The sequence below is a fragment of the Meleagris gallopavo genome, chromosome Z, assembly GCF_905368555.1.
Source record: "Meleagris gallopavo chromosome Z, MGAL_WU_HG_1.1, whole genome shotgun sequence".
Lineage (NCBI taxonomy): Eukaryota > Metazoa > Chordata > Aves > Galliformes > Phasianidae > Meleagris > Meleagris gallopavo.
Window position 1 is genome coordinate 54,738,477 of NC_139435.1, and position 25,263 is coordinate 54,763,739.

General features: G+C 43.6%; 2 protein-coding genes across 3 annotated transcripts in view; both read left to right on the forward strand.

Moving 5' to 3' along the window:
* The first annotated feature begins 866 nt into the window (after positions 1 to 866).
* Positions 867 to 10,737, forward strand: FNTA (farnesyltransferase, CAAX box, subunit alpha). Its single transcript, XM_010725970.3, has 9 exons — positions 867 to 1,035; positions 1,243 to 1,328; positions 1,908 to 2,022; positions 2,870 to 2,974; positions 5,327 to 5,453; positions 5,878 to 6,026; positions 8,106 to 8,168; positions 8,408 to 8,579; positions 10,073 to 10,737. The coding sequence occupies exons 1-9, from the start codon at positions 899 to 901 to the stop codon at positions 10,199 to 10,201; spliced, it is 1,083 nt and encodes a 360-aa protein (XP_010724272.3). The 5' UTR covers positions 867 to 898; the 3' UTR covers positions 10,202 to 10,737.
* Positions 10,738 to 23,196: 12,459 nt separating this feature from the next.
* The window catches only part of KCMF1 (potassium channel modulatory factor 1), a 50,532-nt gene continuing 48,465 nt past the window's right edge, over positions 23,197 to 25,263 (forward strand). Inside the window, exon 1 of one of the 2 annotated variants that reach the window (XM_085213806.1) lies at positions 23,197 to 23,628. In XM_085213806.1, coding sequence (XP_085069932.1) covers positions 23,613 to 23,628 — 16 coding nt within the window. In that variant the 5' untranslated portion in view covers positions 23,197 to 23,612. The remainder of the gene's footprint in view (positions 23,629 to 25,263) is intronic. The other variant, XM_085213807.1, reaches the window with a different exon arrangement.

The window sequence follows — 25,263 nt, forward strand, 5'->3', positions numbered from 1 at the left end:
CCAGGCAAGTATGGTGTTATATTGCTTGCCCGGGCCTGATGAAGGTGGATCCACTTGCATAGGCTCAACATTGCTCTCCGGAGGATCTACATCCATTGTCTCTGGCTCGCTGCTGCTCTTGAGAAACCAAGGCTTCTTTGGTGGAGGAGGATCCAACCTCCTCCACAAATGCGCCCAGAATGGGAGAGAAGGCTCTCTCCGTAGCTCCCACTCACAGATAGGTGCTTCCATGACACGAGTCAGTCAGCAACTGGGGTTCTGTTCTCAGGGTCCCCGTATCAATAGCGGTTGGCAGGGAGGTGGCTTGTGACATTACATGGCCACGGTGCCCATAAGAGTGTCTTGTGACAAGCAAAACATGGCTGTGCTGGGTGAAGGAAGACTATGGGCTGACGGTTGCCCTACTTGACACCAGTGAGGTTCTACAGGGCTCCATTTTAGGGCCCGTTCTCTTCTGTGTTTTCACTGTTGATTCCAATAAACATCTGGAAGTTATGTGGAGTAAATTTGTGGATGACGCTAAAGTAGGAGGAGCGTTGACTCCTTCGAGGGTAGAAAGGCCTTGCAGCAAATTGGGACAAATTCGAGGACGGTCACCATCTGCGTGAAGAAGAGCAATGCTGGGCTCTGCAACTGGGATGGGGCAGCCCTGGCTCAGTGTACCGAACGGGGGGCGAGGGGCTGGAGAACAGCCCCGCAGAAAGCGATCAGGGCGTTTTGGTTCGGGCACGAGTAGTGCCTTCCCTGCCTTTCGCATCTTGTTATTCAGGTTACAGCGTACAGCTACCCGAGCACAGGCGGCCCTACCACCCCGCAGCGCCAGGTGGCGCTCTTCTGTTGCCATCGCCGCTCTGCTCTCTGCTCTCTCCCCACTTCCGTCAGGCCCCGGAAGCGGCAGATGAACGGCGCGATGGCGTCGGAGGGAATGGCGCCGGCAGAGCTAGAAGCGGAGGGTGGTACTGACGTGGAGCCGGAGAGCGGCTTTGGGCAGCTGCTGGAGGAAGAAGAGGAGGATGGAGGTTACGTGCTGTACAGGTACGGCCGCGACAGCGCAGCGTCGAGTGGTTGGGCCGTGTCTTCTCCGGTACGGGCGTGAGGAGGCGCGGGGGTGGGGGAGGTATGCTGATGAGGAGGACGAGGAGGAGGAAGGTGAGGTCTGGACACAGATCCGTGTGTTTCACGGTCAGAAGTAGTACTTTAAAAGCATTGAAAGTTTAAGAATATGTATGTGTGTGCTTACAGGGACAGGAAAGAATGGGCAGACATTGAACCCGTTCCTCAAAATGACGGTCCAAATCCTGTGGTTCAGATCATCTATAGTGAAAAATGTAAGTTTTAAACCATTTATTCGGGGAAGATTTTAATTGATTACGTTTATATCTTCCCTTAGTACTGTTAAAGCGTCTTCATGCTTCAGGTAATATATTTACTAGTGTACTTGTCCTGGTAGAGAAAAAATAAGTATTTTTTGTGTTACAGCAGCTGCATGTGATGTTTTCACCGCATGTTTCTGATGTTGAATATTTATATCAGATGTTAGTAGCCCAGGTTTGATTTTGAATTCATACACGTAAAGAAATTGCAGATAGCATAGTTGTCATAGTGAGACATTTCTAGTTTAAGAGGCGTATGTGAAACTACCACATCTGAGAAAACAGTGTGACTAAGTATCAAGATACTTTTCTGGTTGTTTTAGGAATTATTGAGATAGTACATTAAGATATTTATGTGGCTTTTCAGTGTACTAATGTCATTAGCCATGTTAAACAGTACTGGCAGAGCCATTTGGTGTTATGGAGGTGTATTTCAAGTACACAAAACAGGAAGTAACTTGAAATCGTTATTAACCTTACCCCTTAATCAGCCAGTTTCTCATAGCCTTGGATAAGATACTGTTATCTTTTTAGTTCGAGATGTCTATGATTACTTCCGAGCTGTTCTACAGAAGGATGAGAGAAGTGAAAGAGCTTTTAAGCTAACAGCAGATGCCATTGAATTAAATGCTGCGAACTATACAGTTTGGTAAGTGATTACCTAGATTTTTTTTACCCAAGATTATTTTTGTTGTCAGATAATTGCTAGCCACTTCTGACTCTTAACAGTTTTGTTCGTATAATCAGGGCATGACTAGTTGAGTTTGCACAGGGGAATGTGGTAGATTCTTACTGAGCTAATAATGTAGCCCATGTTCAGTATGTTCCTTGTCTAGTTTTGATTTAGTTGTTTTCATTCAGTTTGTTTTGAGGATGTTATCAAGTAAAAACAAAACTAGCTACAAAAAGAACTTTATCTTGTAAGTTATCAAATTTTAAGCTGTGGTATTTCCTTGGCAAAGTAAGGAAGCTGTCTTCAGGTGACTTGAAGAAGACTTGTAAAAACACAGTAGTTACCATCTGACTGCTAGATAGTAGCATACATAGAAATACTGTGTTTTGAAAGATCCGTCCTGTTTCTGAGTAGATAATGAATAAGCAGTGAATTTCTGATATTCAGAGGAAGGCTTTTTAAATCATGAATGCCAGCAAATACTCTTGTTATGTTTTTGTTCCACTAACTCACATAAAAATGGAAAGCTTACGTTATTTTAAGTGCACAACCATGTAGTTTCTGCAGTGTTGAGACTAGTGTGGATAGACAAAGATTGACTTGAGACTTATCATCGCTCTGGTTTTAGATAACATGTCATAACCAGTCGCATACCAGCTGTGCACTGTTCCCTGCCCGAGTGGCCTTTAACAGAACTGGATATGCCATTTAGTTCCTTGCATTCTTTTTAGTTCTGTAGCTATTAGAACACCTGCGGAGAAAGGCTCCTTTATGAATCATAGTAATGTCTGTTGCAATGTTTGAATGCTTGACTTTTGTACAGGCACTTCCGGAGGGTCCTCCTGCAGTCCTTGGGAAAGGATCTCTATGAGGAGCTTAAATATATTACAGCAATAATTGAAGATCAACCAAAGAACTACCAAGTCTGGTAAAACTATATTTTCTTTTCAGTTTGTAGAGCTTCTGAAGTAGTTTGGATTTTTCAGTTGTCTAGGAGAAGTTAAGTTCATTGATCCTAAAATTTCTTAAGCTGATTCTGCATGTACTGCAGTGATGGCAGCAGAGAAGTTAGATTAAGTTGGATCACTATCACTGCCAATGTGCTCTGTAGCAATTTGTTGTAAACTTGATGGTGATAAAAGATCTCGTTTTCATTTCAGTTTTTAAACTACCAAAATAAATGTGACAGAACAACAATGACTGATGAAAAGACAAAGAAAAGGATGAATGAAAAGTATTTTTTATTTTTATATTGGATCTTGGAATTTACCCCAAAATGAATGGAAATTGAGCAAACAGCAGTTGCAAACTCAAAGATGACCCCCGGTTCCATCTGCTCCAAGCCCTGTTTAGGCAGGGATACCCAGAGCAGGCTGCCCTGTGTGCAAGCAATTTTGGAATATCTCCAAGGAGGGGGAGAATCCACAACCTCTCTGGGCAAGTTTACCAGTAATCAGTCACCTGCATAACACTGAAATGCTTCCTGGTGTTCCTCTTTGTGCCCCCTGCCTCTTGCCCTGGCACTGGTCCCCTCTGAAAAGACCATGTCTCTGCCTCCTTTGCATAGTCCCTTCAGATATTTATAGGCACTGCTGAGATTCCCATCTAGTCTTTTCTTCTGCAGGCTAGAGAGTCCTGAGTCTCAGCCTCTCCTCCTAGAGAGGTGCTCCAGTCCCATGATTGTCTTTGTGTAGGAATGATTTTATTGTCCTCATTGTGTTGTGAAATGGTTTCCAGAATTAGATCCTGCGTCACCTTTCTAGACACCAAGCTGAGGCTGAACAGCCTGTAGTTCCCCAGGTCCTCCTTCCTGAAGATGGGAATGACATTTGCTTTCCTCTACTCTTTGGACACCTCTTCCAGGTGCTGCAGTGAGCAAATGTTATCTAGCATGGCCTTGCAGTCACATCCACTAGCTCCCTCAGCACTCGTAGGTACATCCCATCAGAGCCCACGGCCCAGTTTGCTCAAGTGTTCCCTGACCTGGTCATCTTCCTCACTGCAGCCCTTCAAACTGGCCTCTGGGACTGAGAGTTCCTGAGGTCAGTCTTGCTGGTAAAGACTGAGGCAAAGAAGGCAGATGAAGTACCTCAGCCTTTTCACTTTTCCATATAACCAGGTCTCATATCTCTTTCAGCAGAGGGCCTGCATTTTCCTTAGTCTTCCTTCCGGTGCTGACATACTTGCAGAGGCAGTTGTTGCCCCTGATATCTCTGACTAGTTTCAGTCCTTGCTTCCAGCCTTCAAACACAAGGTTTCATACTTGCATTTGAATTTGGCCTGGAGTTCCTTGCTGATGTATGCAGGCTTCTTGACCTTTTTGCCCTAATTCTTTGTTGGCTGAACCTGGAGGAGGTGACCCTTGAATACCCCCAGGATCTTCAACTCCACCGTTCTGTGGTCCCTGCAGCCAAGGCAGCCTTTGACCTTTATGTTCCCAGCAAAACCCTCTATGGTGGTGAGAATGAGGTCCTGCACAACTCTTCTCTTCGCTGGTCCCCCTGTGACTTGGAGGAAGAAGTTATACTCAGTGCTTTCTAGGAACCTCCTCAACTTCCTCATTGCATTGTTGTCCCTCCAAAGAATACTGGGCTGACTGTACTCTCCCAGTGAGATCAAAAGCTTATGAACATCAGGCTTCTCCGATCAAACTGTGCAGGTCTTGTTTGCTTCTTCTTCCTGGTCAGGAGGTCTGTAGCAGACCCCCATGTCACCTTTGTCTCATAGCCCTGTCCTCACTTTCATCCCAATCCATGAATTCTGAGTTGGCTCAGAACGTCACCTGTCACCAGACAGAGCTCCATGCACTTCTGCTGGTCATTGGCCCACCACTCCTCATCTTCTCAGTCTGTCTTTCCTAAAGAGCCTATATCCTTCCATTACAACGCTCCAGTCACGGGAGCCAATGGCACCACATTGTTATTAGTAGAGAAATGCATGTAGGACAAGAAAAGAACTATTTATTTAGTTAGCTGAAGACTCTGACATTAGTGTTGAAGTGGGGATGTGTTACTTCAGGTAAACACAGCTTGTCTGAAACAAGATGATTGACCAATTCATACTTACAGGATTTGTTGTAGAAAATTTGTTACTATGTAAATTGGCACCCTGTATTTCTCGGAGACAAGTAATGTTTGTTCACGTGTCTCTTTTACATAGCACTTCTTTTTGTGCAGATACTTTGTAGTAGTAGCAGATGTTAAATGCTGCTTTAATACACAAGTTACTCACACAAGTTCTTGACTAAAACCTACAAACAACTTTCTCTTCTTATCATCAGGCATCACAGACGAGTGTTGGTGGAGTGGCTGCAGGATCCATCCCAAGAGCTTGAGTTCATAGCTGACATTCTTAACCAGGATGCCAAAAATTACCATGCTTGGCAACACAGGCAGTGGGTTATTCAGGTATAGTGCACCTAGAACTGATTATGCTTTACATAACCTATACTCAGGTTGTAGAGTTTGACATCTTAAATGCATCCTGCATGGCACTTGGCGTATTGTTTCTTAAAACTGTGGGGAAAGAGAAAATAGTTGCATTGTACTGAATGATAGAATTTAGATACAAACTAGCCTTTTAAAAGCCAAGCTGAAGGAGACCTACTACTGTTTGCTTCCTTTTCTGTGTGTGAATTTAATGATTAACTCATGCCCTTGAGTGTAACTGTATAACATAGCTTGTTCACAGTACACCCTTATTTTCCTTTGAAGTTTGTGTTGATTTTTTTTGTAAATGTCTCTGTATTTAACAGAGCATTAATGCGTAAGAAGAATGTGTTCTAAAAACAAAAACTTTTGATTGATTTTCTCCCTCCTTCTGTTTCTTTAGGAGTTCAAGTTGTGGGACAGTGAACTGGAATATGTAGACCAGCTTCTAAGGGAAGATGTGAGAAATAACTCTGTTTGGAACCAAAGATATTTTGTAATTTTCAACACCACCGGCTATGATGATCCAGCAGTTCTAGACAGAGAAGTCCAGTTAGTAAAGCTGTTCATTCCCATATTAAGCCATCTCAGTTATGCAAGCAAAGAAGTACTATGACAGGCCTCGATTACTTTGGGCTTTGTAGTTCTATTTGGAATGCATCTAGATGTCTGCAATACCAGTGACTTGTTAAGCAGTAATAAAACAGCCTGGACAAGACAAGGCTCCAAGGAGACTTTGTTGCAGCCTTCTAGTATCTAGGGGCGTTTCTCAACAGAACGGAGACCAACTTCTAATGTGGTCTGATAGGGATAGGATGAAGTGGAACAGTTCTAAACTCAAAGAGAGAAGATTCAGGTTAGATGTGAGGCAGAAATTTTTCAGAGGGCAATGAGGCCCTGGCACAGGCTGTCCACAGAAGCTGTGGATGTCCCAGTTCTGAAGGTGTTCAAGACCAGGCTGTATTGGGCCCTGTGCAGCCTGATCTGCTGGGTGGCAGCCCTGCCCACGACAAGGGGGTTGGATATTGGTTATCTTTAAGGTCCCTCTCACTCCAAAGCATTAAGTGTTTCTGTGTGAAATCCTTATCCTCAAGAAGCTGTTCTGATGGAGTTCTCTTCCTACCTTGCTCTTTTTTGTGGAGGCAAATTGTTGAACTATGAAGCTTGGCAGAAGAGGTGCTCTTTGGTGTTGTACTGAACTGTTGTTTCTGTAGTCTCTGTGATTTAAAGATAACGTGGATATGAACTCCAGGGAGAAAAATTGCCTTTTGTGAGGAATTTAATACTGCTAGCAACAGGAAAAAAAAAAAAAAAAAAAAACAGAGTTACATGATCAGTACATTTGTAAGTGAAAAAAAGAGAGTTCACAGGCATTTCTATTGCATGTGGTGGTAGGGGAAGCCTCCTTACATGTTTCTCACATCTCAGGCTTCTAATCAGGGTTGATGGTTATGAGAACATTCGGTCTAAAGTGAAGAAGCAATGAAAAAAGTCCTGAATTTTTTGGAGCTATTCTTTAGAGGAAAGACTATGGCTTTGAATAGGCCTGGTGGTATACTCTTCATAGTTGATCCCATCCACCAAACTTTTGTGGTTGTCTTAGCATACTGATGCAAGTTGAAGTTCATATCCAGTTTGTAATGTTCTTGTATATTAATGAGTAGGAGTAATTTCCATAATTGAGGATTGGATACTTCCAGCTTTTTCTGTATACGAGTTAGATCTGCTTCCTTTGGTCTGTGTATTAGTGGATATAGAACACGGTACAATAAGGTGGTGCTGTATTCAAGATAATCGTAGTGGGAGATCATCTGAAGAACCAGCCTGTCGATTAAAGACTTTGCAGGTGTTATTATAGAAAGTGGTTGGGATGCTTGATGTCTTGGGATGCTCTCAGTCCTTGTGATGCTGACTGCAGAAGGGTGAGAAAGGCTCCGGTATACCTTTTTGGTAGTGCTGCATGTAGGACTGTTTATCAGTATCTGCTGTCTCTGCAAATTAGCTGAATGCTTAGAGATGCTGTGGGAAGAGCAGTTGGTCAAAGCTATTTTGTGAAGATGCAACGTGACTTTGCAACTGTGTGGCAGCTGCTTGTTCTTGCTTTGCTTTAGTGGAGTTATCTAACAGCTTCTTCAACAGAACTGCAGCAGAAGACGATGAGCTGAGAGCTTAGGCTGTGCCTTTCTGTGGGGTATGCTTAGACGTAGCCTTATAACAGATGTTCAACAGATACCACGTCCAGTGATAACATAGCTCTCTCTGGATTTCTATTACCCCAGTCCTTGTCAGTTAAATTCAGACTTGCTGAGCATTTTTTGTACAGCAATGGTAGGTAGTAGTGTTTCTTAGGATTAACACTCAAAATTATGAGAGCTACTTCAGCGTTGTATGAATCTCACCTAATGGATACGCTTCAGAATTTAAATCAGTTCTTATAATATCTGCCTCCTCGAGAGCTGTGATGATTATATTGCCAGACATTTGTGATCAGGGAACCAACTGTGGTAATCTACAATAAGATTCTGAAATACAGACTGAAGGGATATACTTAGGAATATCTGAACATATGCAGGTGATTTCTGAAAGAGTTGTTAGTGCTTACCTTCATGAGCTGTTATCTTTTTCTCACAGATACACTCTTGAAATGATCACAGCTGTACCACATAATGAGAGTGCTTGGAATTATTTAAAAGGGTGAGTTATCCACTGGGGGGCAAGCGTGCTTTCAGTCTAATTTCTGTTTGCTTGAACATAATTTTACTTGTGTGCTACAACATGAAGCTATGCTATTGCTGCGTTATAATTATACTTCCTCCTTACTGCCTTGCTTATGTTTGCACCTGTACTGATCATCAAAGAAAGGAGTAATAACCAAACCAATTCTCATTAAATTTCCCAGTGTTACATTTTAAGATTATTTACTTATATTTCAGGATTCTGCAGGATCGTGGTCTTTCTAAGTATCCAAATCTGCTAGAGCAACTGTTGAATTTACAGCCCAGCCACAGCTCACCTTATCTGATTGCCTTTCTTGTGGACATATATGAAGATATGCTTGAAAACCAGTGTGAAAACAAGGAAGAAACGTTAAATAAGGCATTAGAGGTACGTTAGGAGGATTTGGTTTTGCTTTCAGGGACGCCATCTATTGTTCTCATGTTTTATATTTAGACCAAATGGGATTGGATTTTGTAAATGGAACAGGTCACTTGTTAAGCACAGCATCTCTATGAGGAGGTGGAAATCAAAGCCAAGTAATCATAAACATCTTGTTTAATTACCTATAAATAGTAACTTGCCAGTTAACAAATCACTGTAATTTTTCTTCACCAGGTAATAAAGGAAGATTTCTAATATAATCTTCAGAATAAGTTTGAATAAACAAAGCTTCCAATGCTAAACATATTTTTCTTTGTAAGTTAGGGAACCTTGTTCTCAGAGTACTTATATCTGATTGGATACTCAAGCTCCTTTTGTACCTAATCATTTCTTAAAAAGTTTATGGAATTAGTTTAAAGGCCAACAGACACTGGGAGCATCACTAAGGAGAGTTGGGCATCACTTCCTGCTGGGTATAAGGGACTCCTAGCAGTGTTTTTTTTATCTCCCTGTTCTTTGTTTTTGGGGGTATCCTTGCAGTGCAATTTTTATAAGAACACTTTTTTCACTCTATGAGGTGTGCAGAAACTCACTCTGATAAGAACTGTAGTTACAGTTCTTGCCTGTAGTCTCTGTGTTCCAGCATTGTTCTTTCTCAGCAAAAGAGAACAAGAGAACAAGAAATCCTTTTGCTGTATTCCAGGACCAGTCTAAATAAGGGTAGTTGTACCTCCCATTTAATAACATTTCACTGAGTTTGGGTTTTGCATATATTTAGGCTTTGGAGCTGCTATTTCTGTACTCTGATTCACTAAGCGACAACATCATTTGTATAAACAGGGAATTGGCAAGAACATTTGTGAGCTGTGGCTCCTACTGTATAGATTTTATACGTCATGTCCTTTGAGAAGGGTTGACTTATGCTCCATTGCCCAATCAGACGAAAATAAAAATCAGAACATGAACCAGTATAGGACCTCTAACAAGTTGTGTGAGAGTGATACTGACTTACTGTGAGAATCTTTACAAGACAGTGTGCTAAGTTAATAACTATCAACAACATATCTCCTGTCAGTTCATTAGGAGATATCTCATGTTCCTCTACTGCTTTTAATCAAGGGTTTAGAACCTACTGTTCCATCAAGAGACAACCAAGTTTGTCAGAGAATTAAAAATTCCCTGAATTATGCTGTAGGCTGGATAGTCTGGAGCAGAAAAAAGCAATAGCTGTGGAAAGGAATCTCAGAGGAAGCAGCTGTAGCTAAAGTAGGACTGGAGATTTTGGGGCACTGTCAAGCTGGTTGCCTGCTACTTGGATTTGTCATTGGACACTTGCTACAAATTTGTTAAAAACCAAGAACAAACAAACACAAAAACTGTGTTGCCAAAAATTATTTATAAAACCAACTGACCTGGATTGCCATTGTATTTTATAAAGACAATTAGAGATTGCTTCAGTTTTCAGTGTAACCCCACAATGTCTCAATTTTCTTTCTTAGCTGTGTGAAATCCTGGCTAAAGAAAAAGACACTATCCGAAAGGAATACTGGAGATACATTGGGAGGTCCCTTAAGAACAAGCACAGCTCCAACACTGAACAGAGCACAGTGACAGACAAACAGCAATAACTGAACTTGGAAGAAATAATGTTAAGCTCTCAAGCTGTTGTAGAAGAGTACTCAGTAGGGGACATCAGCTGTTGTAAAATGCGTCGTAGAATTCTCCTGGTGAAAGAGGTATTGCTGCAATAAAAGAGGACTGCATAGTGCTGCATAGTTTCTTGAGTTGCCTCTGCTACTGGCAATAGCTCTAGATCTGGCAAAAATGAATTAGAGCATAATAATTTAAATGTACCAACTAGAGGATTTATTTCCTAACAACAAATACATAAAGCTATACTTGCTATTTATAAAGCACTAAACCGATTTCTTACACCTACTTTTATCTACTTGTTGTTTCTAATAGTCATGTCAGATGCTGCAGAAATGACTGCAATTAATTCTATACATAGGGGATATAAAGTAACCTACTTCAGATTAGTACAAGTAGGTGCTGAAGCTGTTTAGGTGAGAGCAGCTATGCAACACTGGCAGCATGTACTGTTGTATGTAATTAATGCCAACTGTCATTTTGTAATAAAAACAGTTAAAGCATTTATCTGAAATTCTTAGTGATTTCTTTTTTCATCTTTGAATGTTCATGGTGTGTTCTTCTCAGATGCCAGTTGAGATTAAAAATAGAACGTCCACTTTATGTACATGGGAATCTATGGGTTTTTGTTGGTGGGTTTTTTGTTTGTTTGTATGGGGTGGGGGGTTGTTTTTTTGTTTTTTGTCTTGGCTCTGGTGTATTTTTATCACAGTAATTTTCAGTGCACTGGATGTTTTCAAGGGAGGCTTGAATTCCTGTCTGCACAATCAAGAAGAATGCTTTGAAGATCCTGTAAAATTTGCTTAGTTTTTTCTTGGAGTTCTGTTCAGACCACTGAAAATGTGAAGTTTTGTTTTGCTTTCAGCCTTTATGACCTCAGATTTCTCTGATTACAGATCAGAAATAATCATAATTAACTGGTTATGCCAAATACTGTCATTGAGTTGTAAGAGAAGAAAAACATATATTGGGGACCTATCTGCATTACATTCCTCAATCTTCTTGTTCCTATAGACTTTTTTGTGTCTTTCCCATGCATTTATTCAGCCAAGAAATAATTTTCCTCACACTTAGGAAAGATATGTTACCTGCAATACAGAACTGTGAGGGATGTGAATACCTGTACAAGAAGCCTGCTGTACCTATCCTATTTTCAGTAAATAGCTGTTGTAAGCTTTAATCTTAGCAAAGAGTGCTTGTCTCGTTTTAAATATTTTCATGCAAACAATTGTAGAGGGAAGAAATAAATAATAATATTTATTCCATAATATGAGCAGTCTTCCTGATTCTAAATGTTAAAAGCTGTTGCAATAATTAGATGTTAGTGGAGATTATTTCAGAAGTTTGAAATATATTAATCCTATGTATTCTTCAGATTTAAAGCAATTCACGGGGAACAGAATTAATTATGTGTAATGTAATTAATGTTTATAAGCTATATCTTACAATGTTTTTGCCACTTTCCCAGTGGTAAAGTAGGCATTTTTGTAGAGTTTAGAATGTTAGATGTTTAGAATGGACATAAGCTTCAAACTTCTGGAAACTTGTTATTTGCTATACCTATCTACCTATATCTATATATATTTTCTAACCACAGTTGAATTTCTAGCATAGAATAAAGCATATATATTTCTAGCCAGGTAAATTGTTCCAAACTGGAACTACGGTAAGTCTGGATTACTGTTCTGCCAGGAGCATTTTCAAGGTCTTCAGGGCAAAGTAAGATATTTGCCATTACAAATCAAGAAAGCTCACGAAGACATAGAATAAACATCATCAATCATGAGGAAACAGGGTGGTGGCTTTGCCTCTGCATATGATGCTACTGCATTCCCCTATCTTTTATAATGGTTTGATTGGAGTAAGCCAGATGGTTCTTTGCAAAAGCAAGCATCCATTTCAATGAAAATAATTCATCTAAGCAAGATGAAGTCTGCTGTGATCTCTTTAGTCTCTTACGTCTCTTATGTGCTTCTGTGTCAAGTATAGGGGGATTCTCTGACCAGTCTCTTAGACTTTTATGGTTTCGTAACTTTGGGCCTTCTCATACTGGAAAATATGTCCAGAAGTATTCAGCAAGGAGTCATTATCTGCTGACAAGTTTAACAGTTTTATTCCAATTACACAAGTATAACAATACTTGGAAAGAAAATACCTCTTCTCCGAGAGCTGACTTTATCAGAGGAAAAATCAACAGATAGGCACTCCAGAAATTTATCCCAAGAGCAAAATAAAACATGGGACGCAGCAAATTATGCAACTGCTAAGAGTCCTGATGGAGACTAGAGTTCAGTTAAAAACAAATAAAATGTAAAGTTATTACATTAGAAATTTTCATTTTTCCTTTCAAATCTTTGTGTTTACTCTTATTCAGATTGCAAGGCTGCTCCAAAACTATTCTCAAGAACTGCTTTGGTTCTGTAGTAGCCAGTCACACTCCATAATGCTGAGTTCTCAAAGCTGTGAAAATGACATGCTGCCGAACAAATTTGCAATTGCAGGTACCAAGTCTTTAGATTTAAGAATGCCCAAGCCAGAATTTTTTCATTAAAATGGAAGCTTGACAAAATATATAAGTTAACAAAAGCAGGGCCTGCAGTGGAAAATGTTAGGTGGCTAACCTATAGGCACTGCTACTGCCTGCCGTGATCAGGGGAGGCATGGAACTGCTGTGTCCTAAGGGCTTATCAGTAAAACTTAGTGTTATTAATTGTATATAGTGACATGACTGTTGTGTAAAATTCTACTCCTGCACAGTAGTAGTCTGAATGGAAAACCGTATTGGTACCACTGTTGCTTGTAAATCCGTGTAACTGGAACCTCGGGTGGAATTGTGTGCAAATCAAAACAGGCAGTGACACTGCAGCTGCAATTTTCCTGCCTCATGCACGTGAATGGAAAGAGAATATCATCACCTTGGATCACGTCTCAGATGTACTCACAGATATGGCATGGTGGGTGCAATACAATGAAAAATGTTCCTCAGCTGGGCCCATGCCCTTTTCTAAACATTGGTGCCTTCTGCAAATGTTGATGTTGTGGGATAAGACTTTGCGGCTTGCATCATGAGAGTCTGGTTTAGTTTGTGGTTATTCTGTGGGTTTTGGGGTGGCAACAACTTTCACTAGTATATCTTCTGCTCATCATAGATGGATTTGTAAAAGTTGGCAAGAGAGTGTTTGGCTGAGTTTTGGCAATCCTGCTTATGTGGAAGTACAGCTTTTCACTTTCAGTCCGAGGGTGTTGTGTATCCTGCAGTACTTAATCTTTCCTGTAAGTGATCATCTCTATTAAATATTTTCAAGGCGAAAATAATTTATCTCCCTGTAGGGCTCTACTGGCAGACTTTTGGTACAACACAGCAAAGGGAACAAAGAGTACCAAATAGCATTTGAAGGTAACATCTGCATTACTTTTGTCTTCGTAACAGGTCCTTTTCAGAACCCTGACAGTTTTGAGCTGCTCTGTATAATTTTGTTCATGAATAACATTGCTACTTCAAAGTACTCTGTGTACATTTTGATTAGTACACACTGCATAGGAGTCAACTCAAGGCAGCTGAACAGGGAATATAAACTATGAAGAAGGGAGTAGAAATCTATAAAGTAGACAACCACCTGTTTGTCTCCACAAGAGCTTATCTAATGCTGGAATGTTCAAACAGGGATGGTCTGTTCCTGGCAGAAATTACAGTTTAAAACTGATCTGGCCATATTCTCTATTCATCTCTTCTCTGTTCTCAGTATTCTTTTATCTTAATGCATCAGTTGACTTAAGAATATGCACCCTTCAGATACAAAACAAAACAAGGATCTTATTTTTGGAGCAGAAATTATGCTGTTGGGAGAGGAACACTTCTGCATGTTATGTGCCTCCTTGTACCTGCTCTGGAAACAAAGGAACAAATAAAACAAAAGCATTTTACTATAGCATGTAAAAGCTGCACACATTTTCTTAGGAGTCCATATGCTTCATATGAAGAGCTGAAAGAGTTTTACCAGATGTAGGTATCTCAAGTTATCTGGACTTGTATGTAAGTTACCCTGTGCAATCTCCTTCATGCTAAGGCTCTCTGCAGTCCATCACATGTGTCACCCATCACTGTTGTTCAGGAAGCCATTTATGTACGAGAATAAGCATACGCAAGGTTTTATCTTCAGGAAATTAAAATCTTTGTTCATTTTTCTGGGTTATCGCTTTTGGTGTACAGCGCAGCAAGTGGATATTCGATCGCTAGATGGCGGTGTGAATTTCACCCTATGTTCATGGATGCTGGTTACTTGCAGGCAGAAGGGTTTTAACTAGGGCAGCTCTTCCTCCATGCAACCCAACTAATTTTACACCCGCTAATTAAGCATGAAGAGCAGCTGCTTGGTAAGTCAATACATCACAGCAACAGAGAACTCAAGCACAAGTACTCTGGCAAAGTTTACGTGGTTATCTTCAGTAAAAACTGGTGGTGTTAATTGGAGACCAATTTTTAGTTAATTGCAATCAAGTAGAGGATCACCTTGCTGCCTCTGACAGTGGACAGCTGATACCAGATTTGGACACTGTTGACCCTGATGTCCTAAAATAACTGGTGACCAAACTGTTCTCTTCAATAGCATGGGTTTTGTGGTCAGTTTACACTTTTCAGAGATTTGCCTCCAGCCAGAGCCCCATATTCATGCACCACCAAAAGCTGGTAAGTTTTAGGGCACTAGAACCAGTCCTGTTATCCTAAGATTATTTAGTCCCTCTCTGAGAGAGAGTTGGGTATTGCCAGTTGTTTTTGTGAATAATAACTGAGGGTCAAGAGGATCTGCTTCTGTTTCTTGCAAGTCTGAGCCTTGGGGTTGTTGAAGAAAGTGAGTGTGATGTTACAGGTCTCTGCTGTGTCAGGAAGCAAGAACAAGGACTTTGGTGAAGAAAAGCACAGGCACCCTTCTTTCTTCTCTTCTGGTTTGTCAAAACTGAATTATGTAAGTTGTAACTGCAGTGAGGGGTTTTGAGATTAAGCTAATGAGATTAAGCTAAAGGAGAGAAGTTTAGATGGGGTGTAAGGGGATAGTTTTTACTGAGAGGGTGATGAGGTGCCAGAACAGGCCACCCAAAGATGTTGTGGATGCCCCATCTCAGCAGGTGTTCTAGGACAGATTGTATGGGGGCTGGGCAACCTGATCTAGCACTTGATCTAGTGACTGGCAGCCTTGCCTGCAAGTAAGGGGCTGGAATCTGATGATCTTTGAGGTGACTTTCAACCCAAGCCATCCCTTGATTCTATGAAATGATGCCATATCAGTTTGCAATGGCAAAGTGGTCTTGCTGTGTCCAGAACTCTTTTGGTTTTGGGTTTCTCTGTGTTGTTTTTAGTCAAGAATTTTATTGTGATCTTGGTGCATTCCTGTCTGTCATGCAAATAATCTCTCCAGCAGACTCAAGAACAGCTCAACAAGTGCTTGGGCTGCTGTCAAGGATCTTCGGAAAGTGGAGAAGAAAAGGAGAAGAGGAATGTGTTTGTACTGACAATGTTCATCCTCTTTCCTCCAGCTTCTGCCAAAGCCTGTCACAAAACAGGTAGACAGATAACCTTCTCTTTTTTGAGCCAAAATACTTACATACATCTGTCCCTGCTCTAGGGACAGCTAACCTATGGAGGTGTGTTTTGTTCATGATTTTAGTAGAGAACAGTGAGAACACCCTGTCTTTGTGCAGCAAGAATTTGTCAGTTGCCCTACTTCTTACACCAACAGTTTCTCCACAGTAGATTGAGCAAAAACAATAATCTATGGTTACCAACCTGCATTCCAGGTGCACAGCCAGTGTGGAGGCCTCTCAAGCATTGTAGCTTTTGCAGTGCCTTGCCAGCTCTCTGCTACCAGGTGCCGAACACCTTGCCCAGTCTTTTTAGAGATCTGGCCAATGGAGGCTGAGCTTTACTGAAAGCTACAATAAGTGGAGAGAATGTTCAGCACTTTAAACAGGCAAATGAAAACTGCCAACATCCATTTTTAAAAACATGTTTTCAAATGTCAGTATTGATCATTCTGTACCTGAACAATGAAAAACTTCTACACTGAGAATAGAAAACTAGTTGGTTTCTGACATTCGGAGGGCAAATGAATGAGTAAAATTTATTTTAGGTAAGATTTCATTTTTAATTAGGAAGAAATGGCTGGACAAAGCCCAAGAGCTGAGTAAGTTCTCTTTGTCACTAGTGGTCTTCCACTAGTGTCTCAGAGCTGAAATTTTCTCATATGCTTGCAGAAGGAAGAAGATGAGCGACAACTGGGTCTGGAGCATCCCAAAATCACTACTCATGCATCACTAATAACAGCTAAAAATATTAGAGTGGGTGATTTCAGTAGAGGAACCTGCTGCAGAGCCAGACAGAGCTGCCTCACACACCTAGCAGTTCTGCACATTAGCAGTAAGAGCAATGCTTTCCCACAAAGTTAGGCTGTATTGACTTTCTCATTTCTTTTTTCTAATTGCTAATACATTTTTTCTAATTGCTAATACACAGGCTCTGCATGTGTCTGAACTACTCAAGCAAAAATTTACAGGGAGACACAAGGAAGGGAAATATGGGCTATAACCTATTCCACTGCAGGGTTGCTATTCAGTATCCATGACCAGAATTTGAGCCCTTAACCTTGGGCTTTATACCCCATGCTGCCAACTTTCTAATGCCACTGTATAGCAGCGGCTCTTTACAGCAGGAGCCATGTCTTCCTGTGTTTGAAAACACCTGCTCTATCTGTCTTCCTACATTTGAAAACATGCAGTATATTCAGAGATGCCACTGTTTCAGCAAACATAGCAGTCACTTTGCCATCATCTTGTGCTCTCTGTTTGTAAACTCCAAGCCTGCAAAGCACACTACAGTCTCCTGTCCTTTGCTAGGCTCTGGTTAGCCTGGGTAGTCTTGGAGGTGATGATATTTTGCTGTGACTTCTAGAAGATTCTTTTTCTTATGGAAAATGGAAAAACCTGGCCATGATGGCCTCCTGCATCCCCACAGCCTTGTTGGTTTTGTAAGCTGGAGTGCATAGCTTCCCAGCAATTTTTCATCACAGCATCCCCACCTGTCTGATGATCACAGCAGGCAAGTCGAGTGGTCTGGGTATAAGGCAGCAATTGGCTTCAATTTTACTGGAAAATAAATACATAGATCTGAAGATTAACTCCTTTTCAAGGAGCAGCTTCTCTCCAATGTCAGATTAGCATCCACCACAAGAATCGTCACAGAGAAGCACTCAAAAAGGTCAGAGATGGTCAATCAGAGATTTGAGCTCCTGGGGAACTTGCCTAGGTGTGGGTGGTATTTTGACAAAAGTGGGGGACAGGAGAGAAGAAAAGAGCAAAGGAAAAATAAATAAATAAATAAAGCTGCCATAAAAACCTGACGGAAAGCCAGAAGCAGCATTATGGCACAGCCCTGAGAAACATGTGCATAGGATATATCTGAGAATCAGCTCAAAAACTATGTAATGATGAGCTATATGAGATATTGTTTCATTTGCTTCCTCCTGCTTGCAGAAACAGGGCTTTGTAAGCAAAGAGGATACATCCGTGTTACCTCCTCCTTGCTGGAACAGTGCTTGAGACTGTCCTTCTGATTCATTTACATGGAACAGAGTGAAAACAGTAACATTTGTGGTTATCAAGTAGATGAATATTGGTTGGATCAATGGTAAGCTGCAAAGCAACAGTAATAACGACTCTGAGAAATTATGCATTCTTTTTTCTTTGTCCTCTTCTGTCAGAGAATAAAGCTGTGATGCAGAAATTTTTCAATGGCTCTTTCTATTTCTCCAAAATTGTGACTTTAGGTCCTATAAGAACAGTGCTGGAACCACACCAGTACAATACACACCACAGGATTGGTGTGTGATTAGAAATATTTTGGTAAGAGGATGGAATGATTTGATGAATTTTCAGTGTTTGTTAAAATTCTTTGTGAAAATTTAGCCAGAAAAATAGTAGAGAAAGAGGTAGCTCTTTCTTTAAGCTCTATAAGCTCTTTTAGCTTTATATCAGCATCTGATTATATCAAATCTGGCTCCCAAAGAGATCTTGGAGATCTTGGGAACATACAACATCTGTTACATGTGGACTGGGGAAAAGGCAGCCATTTGAGGGTATGAGTGAGTACTGGGAGGCCACTGGTCAGGAAAGGCAGCAGAGATTAAACTGATGCCTGGAGGCACGCATGAGAGATGGAACAGCTTCTGCAGCTGCTAGCAAAGTACAGGCTTAGTCATGTAAGCATCTGCACTGTATATCCAACACCCTAAAGCAGAGTTTCTACTTAAAGTTTGAACTGATGATAAGCACACTTAGTGGTGCTCATTTCAGTTTATCACCAACATGAAATAATCTCCCCAGAGGAAGGATGTCCTTGGTAAAATACCAAGCCCTAATCTCTTTCAGTGGGATGCTTGTGTTTCAAATGAGATCAACAAGCAAAGCCATCTGACATTCCTTCAAAACAAAACAGCAGGTATGCAAAGCTCTTTCAGGACTTTCCTTATAAATTAGAAAGCAGCAAGACTGTTTTCCTCTGATTGAAAAGTCTTTTGACTTTGTCTGAGCACAGACAGTAGGTAGCTTGGCACAATGTGGGATGACTGCTCAGCAAGAGGAGGAAGAACAGCAGCACTTAGAAGGAAATAGTAGTGGGATACCTTGATGTGCAGCAGTGTACAAGGCTAACATTTGAATGTGTGCACAATGACAGTCTCTTATGACAACTGGAATGATCAAAACCACTGATCGGCGTAGACATGATTCTAGTGATGGAACCTCTTGCCTCCACATGTGAAGTGGAATCCTTGAGCAGACCAATGCAGACAATAAGGAGCTAGTGTTGCATACAGTGGTACACTCAGCCTCACAGAAAACAAGTCCAGCAAAGTGATGCAGAGACCGCTTACACAAATGGTAGTAGCCTGGTGAGAATAGCACTGAAATAAGTGGAATCATCACTTCAGTGGGCTTTAAGTAGCCCACAAAGGGGTGGAAGATTTCAATGAGGCTAATGGACTAAGTGTTTTCTACTGTAACAGTTTATCACTTATTTCTGCCCTGGAATGTCAGTATTCAGTTCTGTACCTGCACTTGTCCTGCTGCTTTCCAGGTCCTGGGTTCTCTTGCAGTAGAAAGGCAAGGAGCTGCACATGGCCATCTCCTCCCTATTTCCCAGAATGCTGCTGCCTTCAGGTATCAATTTTGTCATATTACAAAACCACGTTAGGAAAACTCATGACTTTTTGCTTGTTCACACTGTAGCTTACACAATGGCCTAATTAGTTCTCAGATCTGGGTTTCCAATCCCTTGCCTGCCTCTGACCTTGAATGACCTTGGGTAAGTAAATTCTGATTTCTCTGCTTGCATTTACCCAAAGGAAAACACATGTGTTGATACTTTTAACTCACACCAAAATAGCGAAGTTCACCTATGGAATATTCTGCTGCATATGAGAGAAAGAATGAGAAACCTGACTATGGCAGGCTCTTCCCTCAGAGACACAAGAACTTCCTAAACCTTAACAAACTCTTTCTTTCTCATTCTATGGAAAATTATTGTTCAAAACAAGGGCATCACAAAACAAGGTAATGCTAAGATTACAACCTTGTACAGGACATTCAGACTGCTAGGCCATGTCCTACATACAGCTGAAGCTGCTATGTGCCTGCCCATGGGAGCCTGGGTGTCTTGTACTCTTGTGTGCTGCATTTGTCGAGGAGAGAAATAACCAGCACAATCTCTGCTAAAACATACCGGAGAGTGCATTTTAATATATTATTGCATATGCTATTCCAAGAGTATCAAGGCTTTAACCATCCTGCCTCATTTAGAATAGATGCAGGCTAAGGCAGCAAGCAGTGAATAATTACTACATACAAGTTATACATTGCTACATATCTGCAATGAATAATTCTGCTTTTCTGTAGCAGACTACATGAATGTTTCAGAAAGGTTGTGTGATGAGCGGGTCCCTACCACACACTGGACCACATGCACTCAAGGGTCATCGATGCGATTAAAGCCCAACTTCTTGTAACTGGAGTGTGGACATATGGGTTGGTCAGCCCTCTTCAAACTGAGACTAAACCAAAACCTTCAAGTGTCCTGCAATGCCCACTTTGCAGTCTGTATTTTGCAGATAAATGGAGGGGAGATCCTCCTGCTGAAGGACAGCTTACCAATAAAAGCATAAAACCAAGCGTAAACCAAGCAGCAATGTGGCGCTCAGAGTTGGGCACAAGTTGACAAGCTGTTGCCAGCCACTAGAGCTAGCATCTTTCGGGGAAGTGTGCTGCAGGGCTCTTCTAGGAATTGAAGAGCAGCACTGACCAAGAGCAGCTGGTGGACTGTGTTTTGCATCAGAGTGAGATGATTGCCACTTGCATTTAAAACTGCTGGTGCTAAAATAAAGTAGTAGAAACAGGACTCATTGCCCCATTGTTGCTCTGGAATGCTGACAACATGGGCACAGTTTCATCTCCCGCTCAAGCTTGGAGGTGCCCTTTTCAGTCTCCTAGTGAGATTCATGACATTTGCAGATTTCTCTTCAGCTGTGTCTCACTTGCAGACTTTGCCATGTCACTGACTCTCCCCTTGTTTTCACTCTCTTTGGACAAAACAGTACTCAGTTTCTCCACACAGAGGTATCATTTGCTCCTAATGAAAGTGCCTGCATTGTTTTAGGCAGAGTGGATGCACTGCAGTTATCACATTGCAGATAGGTAAGGCAAAGGTGGAAGCAGACAGAATATCAGAGAATTATGGAATCATAGAATAGTTTGGATTGGAAGGGACCTTAAAACTCCTATAGTTCCACCCCCTTTCCACCAGATCACAATGCCCAGGGCCCCATCCAACTGGCCTTGACTACTTCCAGGGATGGGGCACCCACAGCCTCTCTGGGCAGCCTGCTCCATGTGTACGTATGTGAAGGGGAAAAGCAGAGGTACCACATGACTGGCATGGGTTGGTACAAGGCATGAGGCTCGCACTTTTTCCTTTCAGCACTTACTAGTCACTTCACCCTTGCCTCGCAGCCTGATACTTCAGCTTTTCTGGCCTGTGGGGGCCTCAGAACAGGCTGAAGTATCTCACTGATGTGAACATACAGAGGTTGCAGAACCAGGGCAGGCATAAGTGGGCTGTGGTACAATGGGGAGTGCAGCAGAGAAACGGGGGGTGAACTGTGAATTTCTTCATAGACAGGTGAATGTGCAGCAGGAGGAGGGAGTGGGATGCAAAGCCCTGAGCAAGCAGCAGGGAGGACAATGAGTGAGTCACCGGTCAGGCTGCACCTTGAGTACTGTGTTCAGTTTCAGGCCCCTCAATACAAGACATTGAGGCCCTGGAACAAGTCCAGAGAAGGGCAACGTAACTCATGAGAGGTCTAGAGCACAAATCTTACAAGGAGCACTGAGGGAGCTGGGAATGTTTAGTCTGGAGAAGAGGAGGCTCAGGAGAGACATCACTGCACTCTACAACTTTCTGAAGGGAGGTTGTAATGAGAAGGGGTTTGGCCTCTTCTCCCAGGCAACAAACAGGACCCGAGAAAATGGCAGCAAGTTGTACCAGAGGAGGTTCAGATTAGACACACGAAAAACTTTTTTTCCCAGAAAGTGGTCAGGCACTGGGATGGCCTGCCCAGGGAGGTGGTGGAGTTGCCATCCTTGGCAGTGCTCAAGAGGTGTCTGGATGAGGTGCTAAAAGATATGGTTTAGTAGCTTGTGGTAGCAGTCGTGATGGAAGGATGATTGGACTAGATGATCTTGTAGGTCCTTTCCAACCTTGTGATTCTATGATTCTATGAGGCCAACAAAGATGGGAAGGATCTGGAACAGCTGAGGAAGCTGGGATTGTTCTGTCTGGAGGAGGCTTAAGGGAGACCTTATCACCCTTTACAAATGCCTGAAAAGAGGTTGTGGTGAGGTGGGGCTCGGCCTTTTCTCCCAGGTAACAGTGATGGGATGAGAGGTAATGGCCTCAAATTGCACCAGAGAAGGTTCAGGTTGGATATGAGGAAATACTTATCAGAAAGAGCGGTAAGGCAGTGGCACAGGCTGTCCAGGGAGGTGGAGGAGTCACCGTGTGTTCAAGAACCATATGGATGTGGTTGGTGGGCATGGTGGGGGTGGGATGACGGTTGGGTGTGGTGATTTTAGAGGTCTTTTCCAACCTTAATGATTCTGTGAAAATGGAGGTATTGGACAGAGGAGAGTCCAGAGCAGAGTAAAACCTGAAAATGTGAAGGAAAAGGGAAGCAGGTACGACAGAGACAGAGGGAGACGAGTTGTTCAGGAAGAAATCTGTATAAAAAAGAGCAAAAATCATGGTGAGAAAGGCAGCATGGCAGCAGGTTGCTTGGTACATGCCATGTACATCTCAACCAGGAAGTAGCATGGTCATGTGCGTTCTACTCATCCAAAGACTACATGAAAGGACTGATAGCAAACATGACAGTAGAAAAAGTTCTGCGTGCATGGAAAAATGGAGCGGGACTTTGTTGACACTCAGCAAGCACGGCCTGCCTGTCCCTGGCCAAGCCAGTGTACACTTTTAGCAAGCACGCTCGTCCTGCCTCACTGTGGAAGAAGACCACAAAAAGAATTCGAACCAAAGAACGGGGTTCAGGGGTGGAAAGGGAACGACCTTGCGTCTCCCAGCCAACAGCGAGTTCCCCAAACTGCTTCAACGAGTAACAATAAGCGATAGGAAAACCTGCTCGGAGCATGCGCGGTGGTCCCGGCTTTTATTATTATTATTACTTTTCCCTTTAAAAAGGCCTCGGTCGACCCGCGCTCGCGCTCCCTCCGGCTCCGGCCGTTCTTCTCCGGGGCCGCCCCAGCCGGCGCTCCCGGCAGCTCAAGCAGCAAGGCCGCCACCCCGCGCTTCGGCGGCGCTGGGCGGTGCCGGAGGGCCCGGCGGAGCATTTCCTCTTCCTCCCGGAGCAGGAGGAAGGGGCCGGCAGCGCTCCAGCGCGGCGCAGGCGGGCGGTCCCGCCGCCGCCGTCGCTGCGGCAGCGGGCGGGGCGGAGGGGAGCGGGCAGGGGGCGGCGCCTGGAGCCGGCGGGGCCCGGAGTCATCGTGTCACGGCGCCCGGGAAGCCGCCGCCGCCGGAGCCGCCCCCCGCGAAGCGAAGGAGGGAAGGAGGAGGAGCAGGAGGAGGGGAGAGAGGCCGGCTCCTCGCCGTCTCTTGTATATTTGCCCCCTTTCAGCCCTCCCCCCCGGCCCGTTTCCCTCGCACCGGGGCTCCGTGCGCGCAGCGGCGGTTGTGGTGGTGGTGGCGGCGGGGGTGGCGGCGGGGGGCCAGGCCGCAGCGGCGCCCAAGCAGCCCGCGGGAGCCCCGGGACGGGCCTGGGCCGCCGCCTCCGAACTAGGATGTCCCGACATGAAGGTGAGCGGCGCGGACCGGCAGGCCGCGGGGGGCGCGGGGCCCGGCCCGGCGCCGGGGCCTGGCGCGGCGCCCTCTCGGGCCGACCATCATGGCGCCGCCGCCGCCGGGAGGGGGCCCGCGGAGCCGGCGGCGGCGGAAGGAGGCCCCGGCGGCGGAGGGCGGCGGCCGGGCCGCGCTCTGCAGTGTCATGGGAGGGAGGCGGCCGTGACGGGCCATCTAGCCGCGCGGCCTGCGGCGGGGCCCTCCGGCCGCGGGAGCGGGGCCCGACGAGGGGGGGGGGCCGCTCCTCCGCGTCCGAGGGCGGGCGGCCGCGAGGGCCCCCCTGGACCCGGCGGGCCCGGCCGCGATGGGCGGGCCTGCGGGGGGCGCGGGGCGGCCTGCCGACGTGTCCGCCGCCAGGGGTAGCGGCGCGTGTTGTGGGAGTGCGGGAGGTCATCGCGTGCCGCGCGCTGCCCGTGTGCCGCCGTGCTACGGCTGCGGGCGGGGTGGTGCGAGAGTTACTGGGAGTCAGTCGTAACGAGCAGGGCGAGGGAGGGCCGAGAGCTGGTAAGGGGGCTGTGTAAAAGGGAGCGTGGTGTCGGAGAAAGTCGCTTGGCTGCTGTTGTTATTTTTGCAGCCTTCCTGTCTGCAGGTAAGGTATTGGGGTAGTACGAAGACGCTCTTTATGCTGCACTTAGTCACCTGAAAGCGTAACTTTCTGCCATATTAGGAACTTACTCCAACACCCGTCTCCATTTTCTCTCCTATCTCATTTCTCTCTATTTATTCCTAACGTATTTTGGCAAAAACACTGTAGGACAACTTGGTGTCGGTGGGTAATGTTGCTGGCATTATGTTGCTAGCTTGTCAAACCACAGAACACTGTGTACATTTTCTATCTCACTATCTTTCATGTGTTTTGCTAACAGGAGCACTTACTCGTGTGAACAAGTGACTATTTTGCCCAAATCCACAAACTCGTACTTAGTTGGATTAGAGAAAACTTTGTGTGAACACCAGATCTTCTCCTTTTTCCCCTTCCCCTTCCTCCTCCCCAGCTCCCTCTCTTCTGTGTGCAGTACATCTTTTCCCAAGAGGGTGGAGATGAAGGTGCTGGATTTGTGTGTGGCTGAAAATTCAGCTGATAAAAAAATGAGTGAAATGAGAATTGGTTACAAAGTTTTTTAGTGAGTTTGTGATAACGTCTTCCATAAATCTGTCTATGGTGCTTGCATCCATGATACTCTCTTTGAAGTACAATAGTAGGATACAAACTTTTCTAGATTGAACAGGTAAAAACTATCAAAGTGATATCCTGTTGTTTGGTAGTGTTTTTCAAAGATAAGTGTGTGGAATGTGTTGTTTGTTTCTTTTTTTAAAGAAAAAGGTTGTGGTATTTGCTAAAAAGCAAATACCTTCGGTCCTGAGCAGCTTTTTCTGTTGAAGTAGAGGAAAATCTGCAAGTTTCTTTATTGGTAAATTTCTGATGAAGTCTGTATTGTACATTTGCCTAATGGGTGTCAGTTTCTGGTTGCTACAGCAAGAGTAGTGTTCCTGTGCTTGTACGTTGATGTTTAGATGGGAGTGATTTTGTAAACAAGGCTTAGTATTTTCTTTCTGAAGGGGATTCTTCAATGTTTCTTTTTGAAAAACTGA

Excerpts from the sequence above, each read along its gene's own strand:
- FNTA (XM_010725970.3), top strand. The coding sequence starts at position 899 with ATGAACGGCGCGATGGCGTCGGAGGGAATGGCGCCGGCAGAGCTAGAA. Across the intron at positions 5,454-5,877 it reads ACAGGCAGTGGGTTATTCAG|GAGTTCAAGTTGTGGGACAG; the intron begins GTATAGTGCACC and ends CTGTTTCTTTAG. Across the intron at positions 8,580-10,072 it reads CGTTAAATAAGGCATTAGAG|CTGTGTGAAATCCTGGCTAA; the intron begins GTACGTTAGGAG and ends TTTCTTTCTTAG.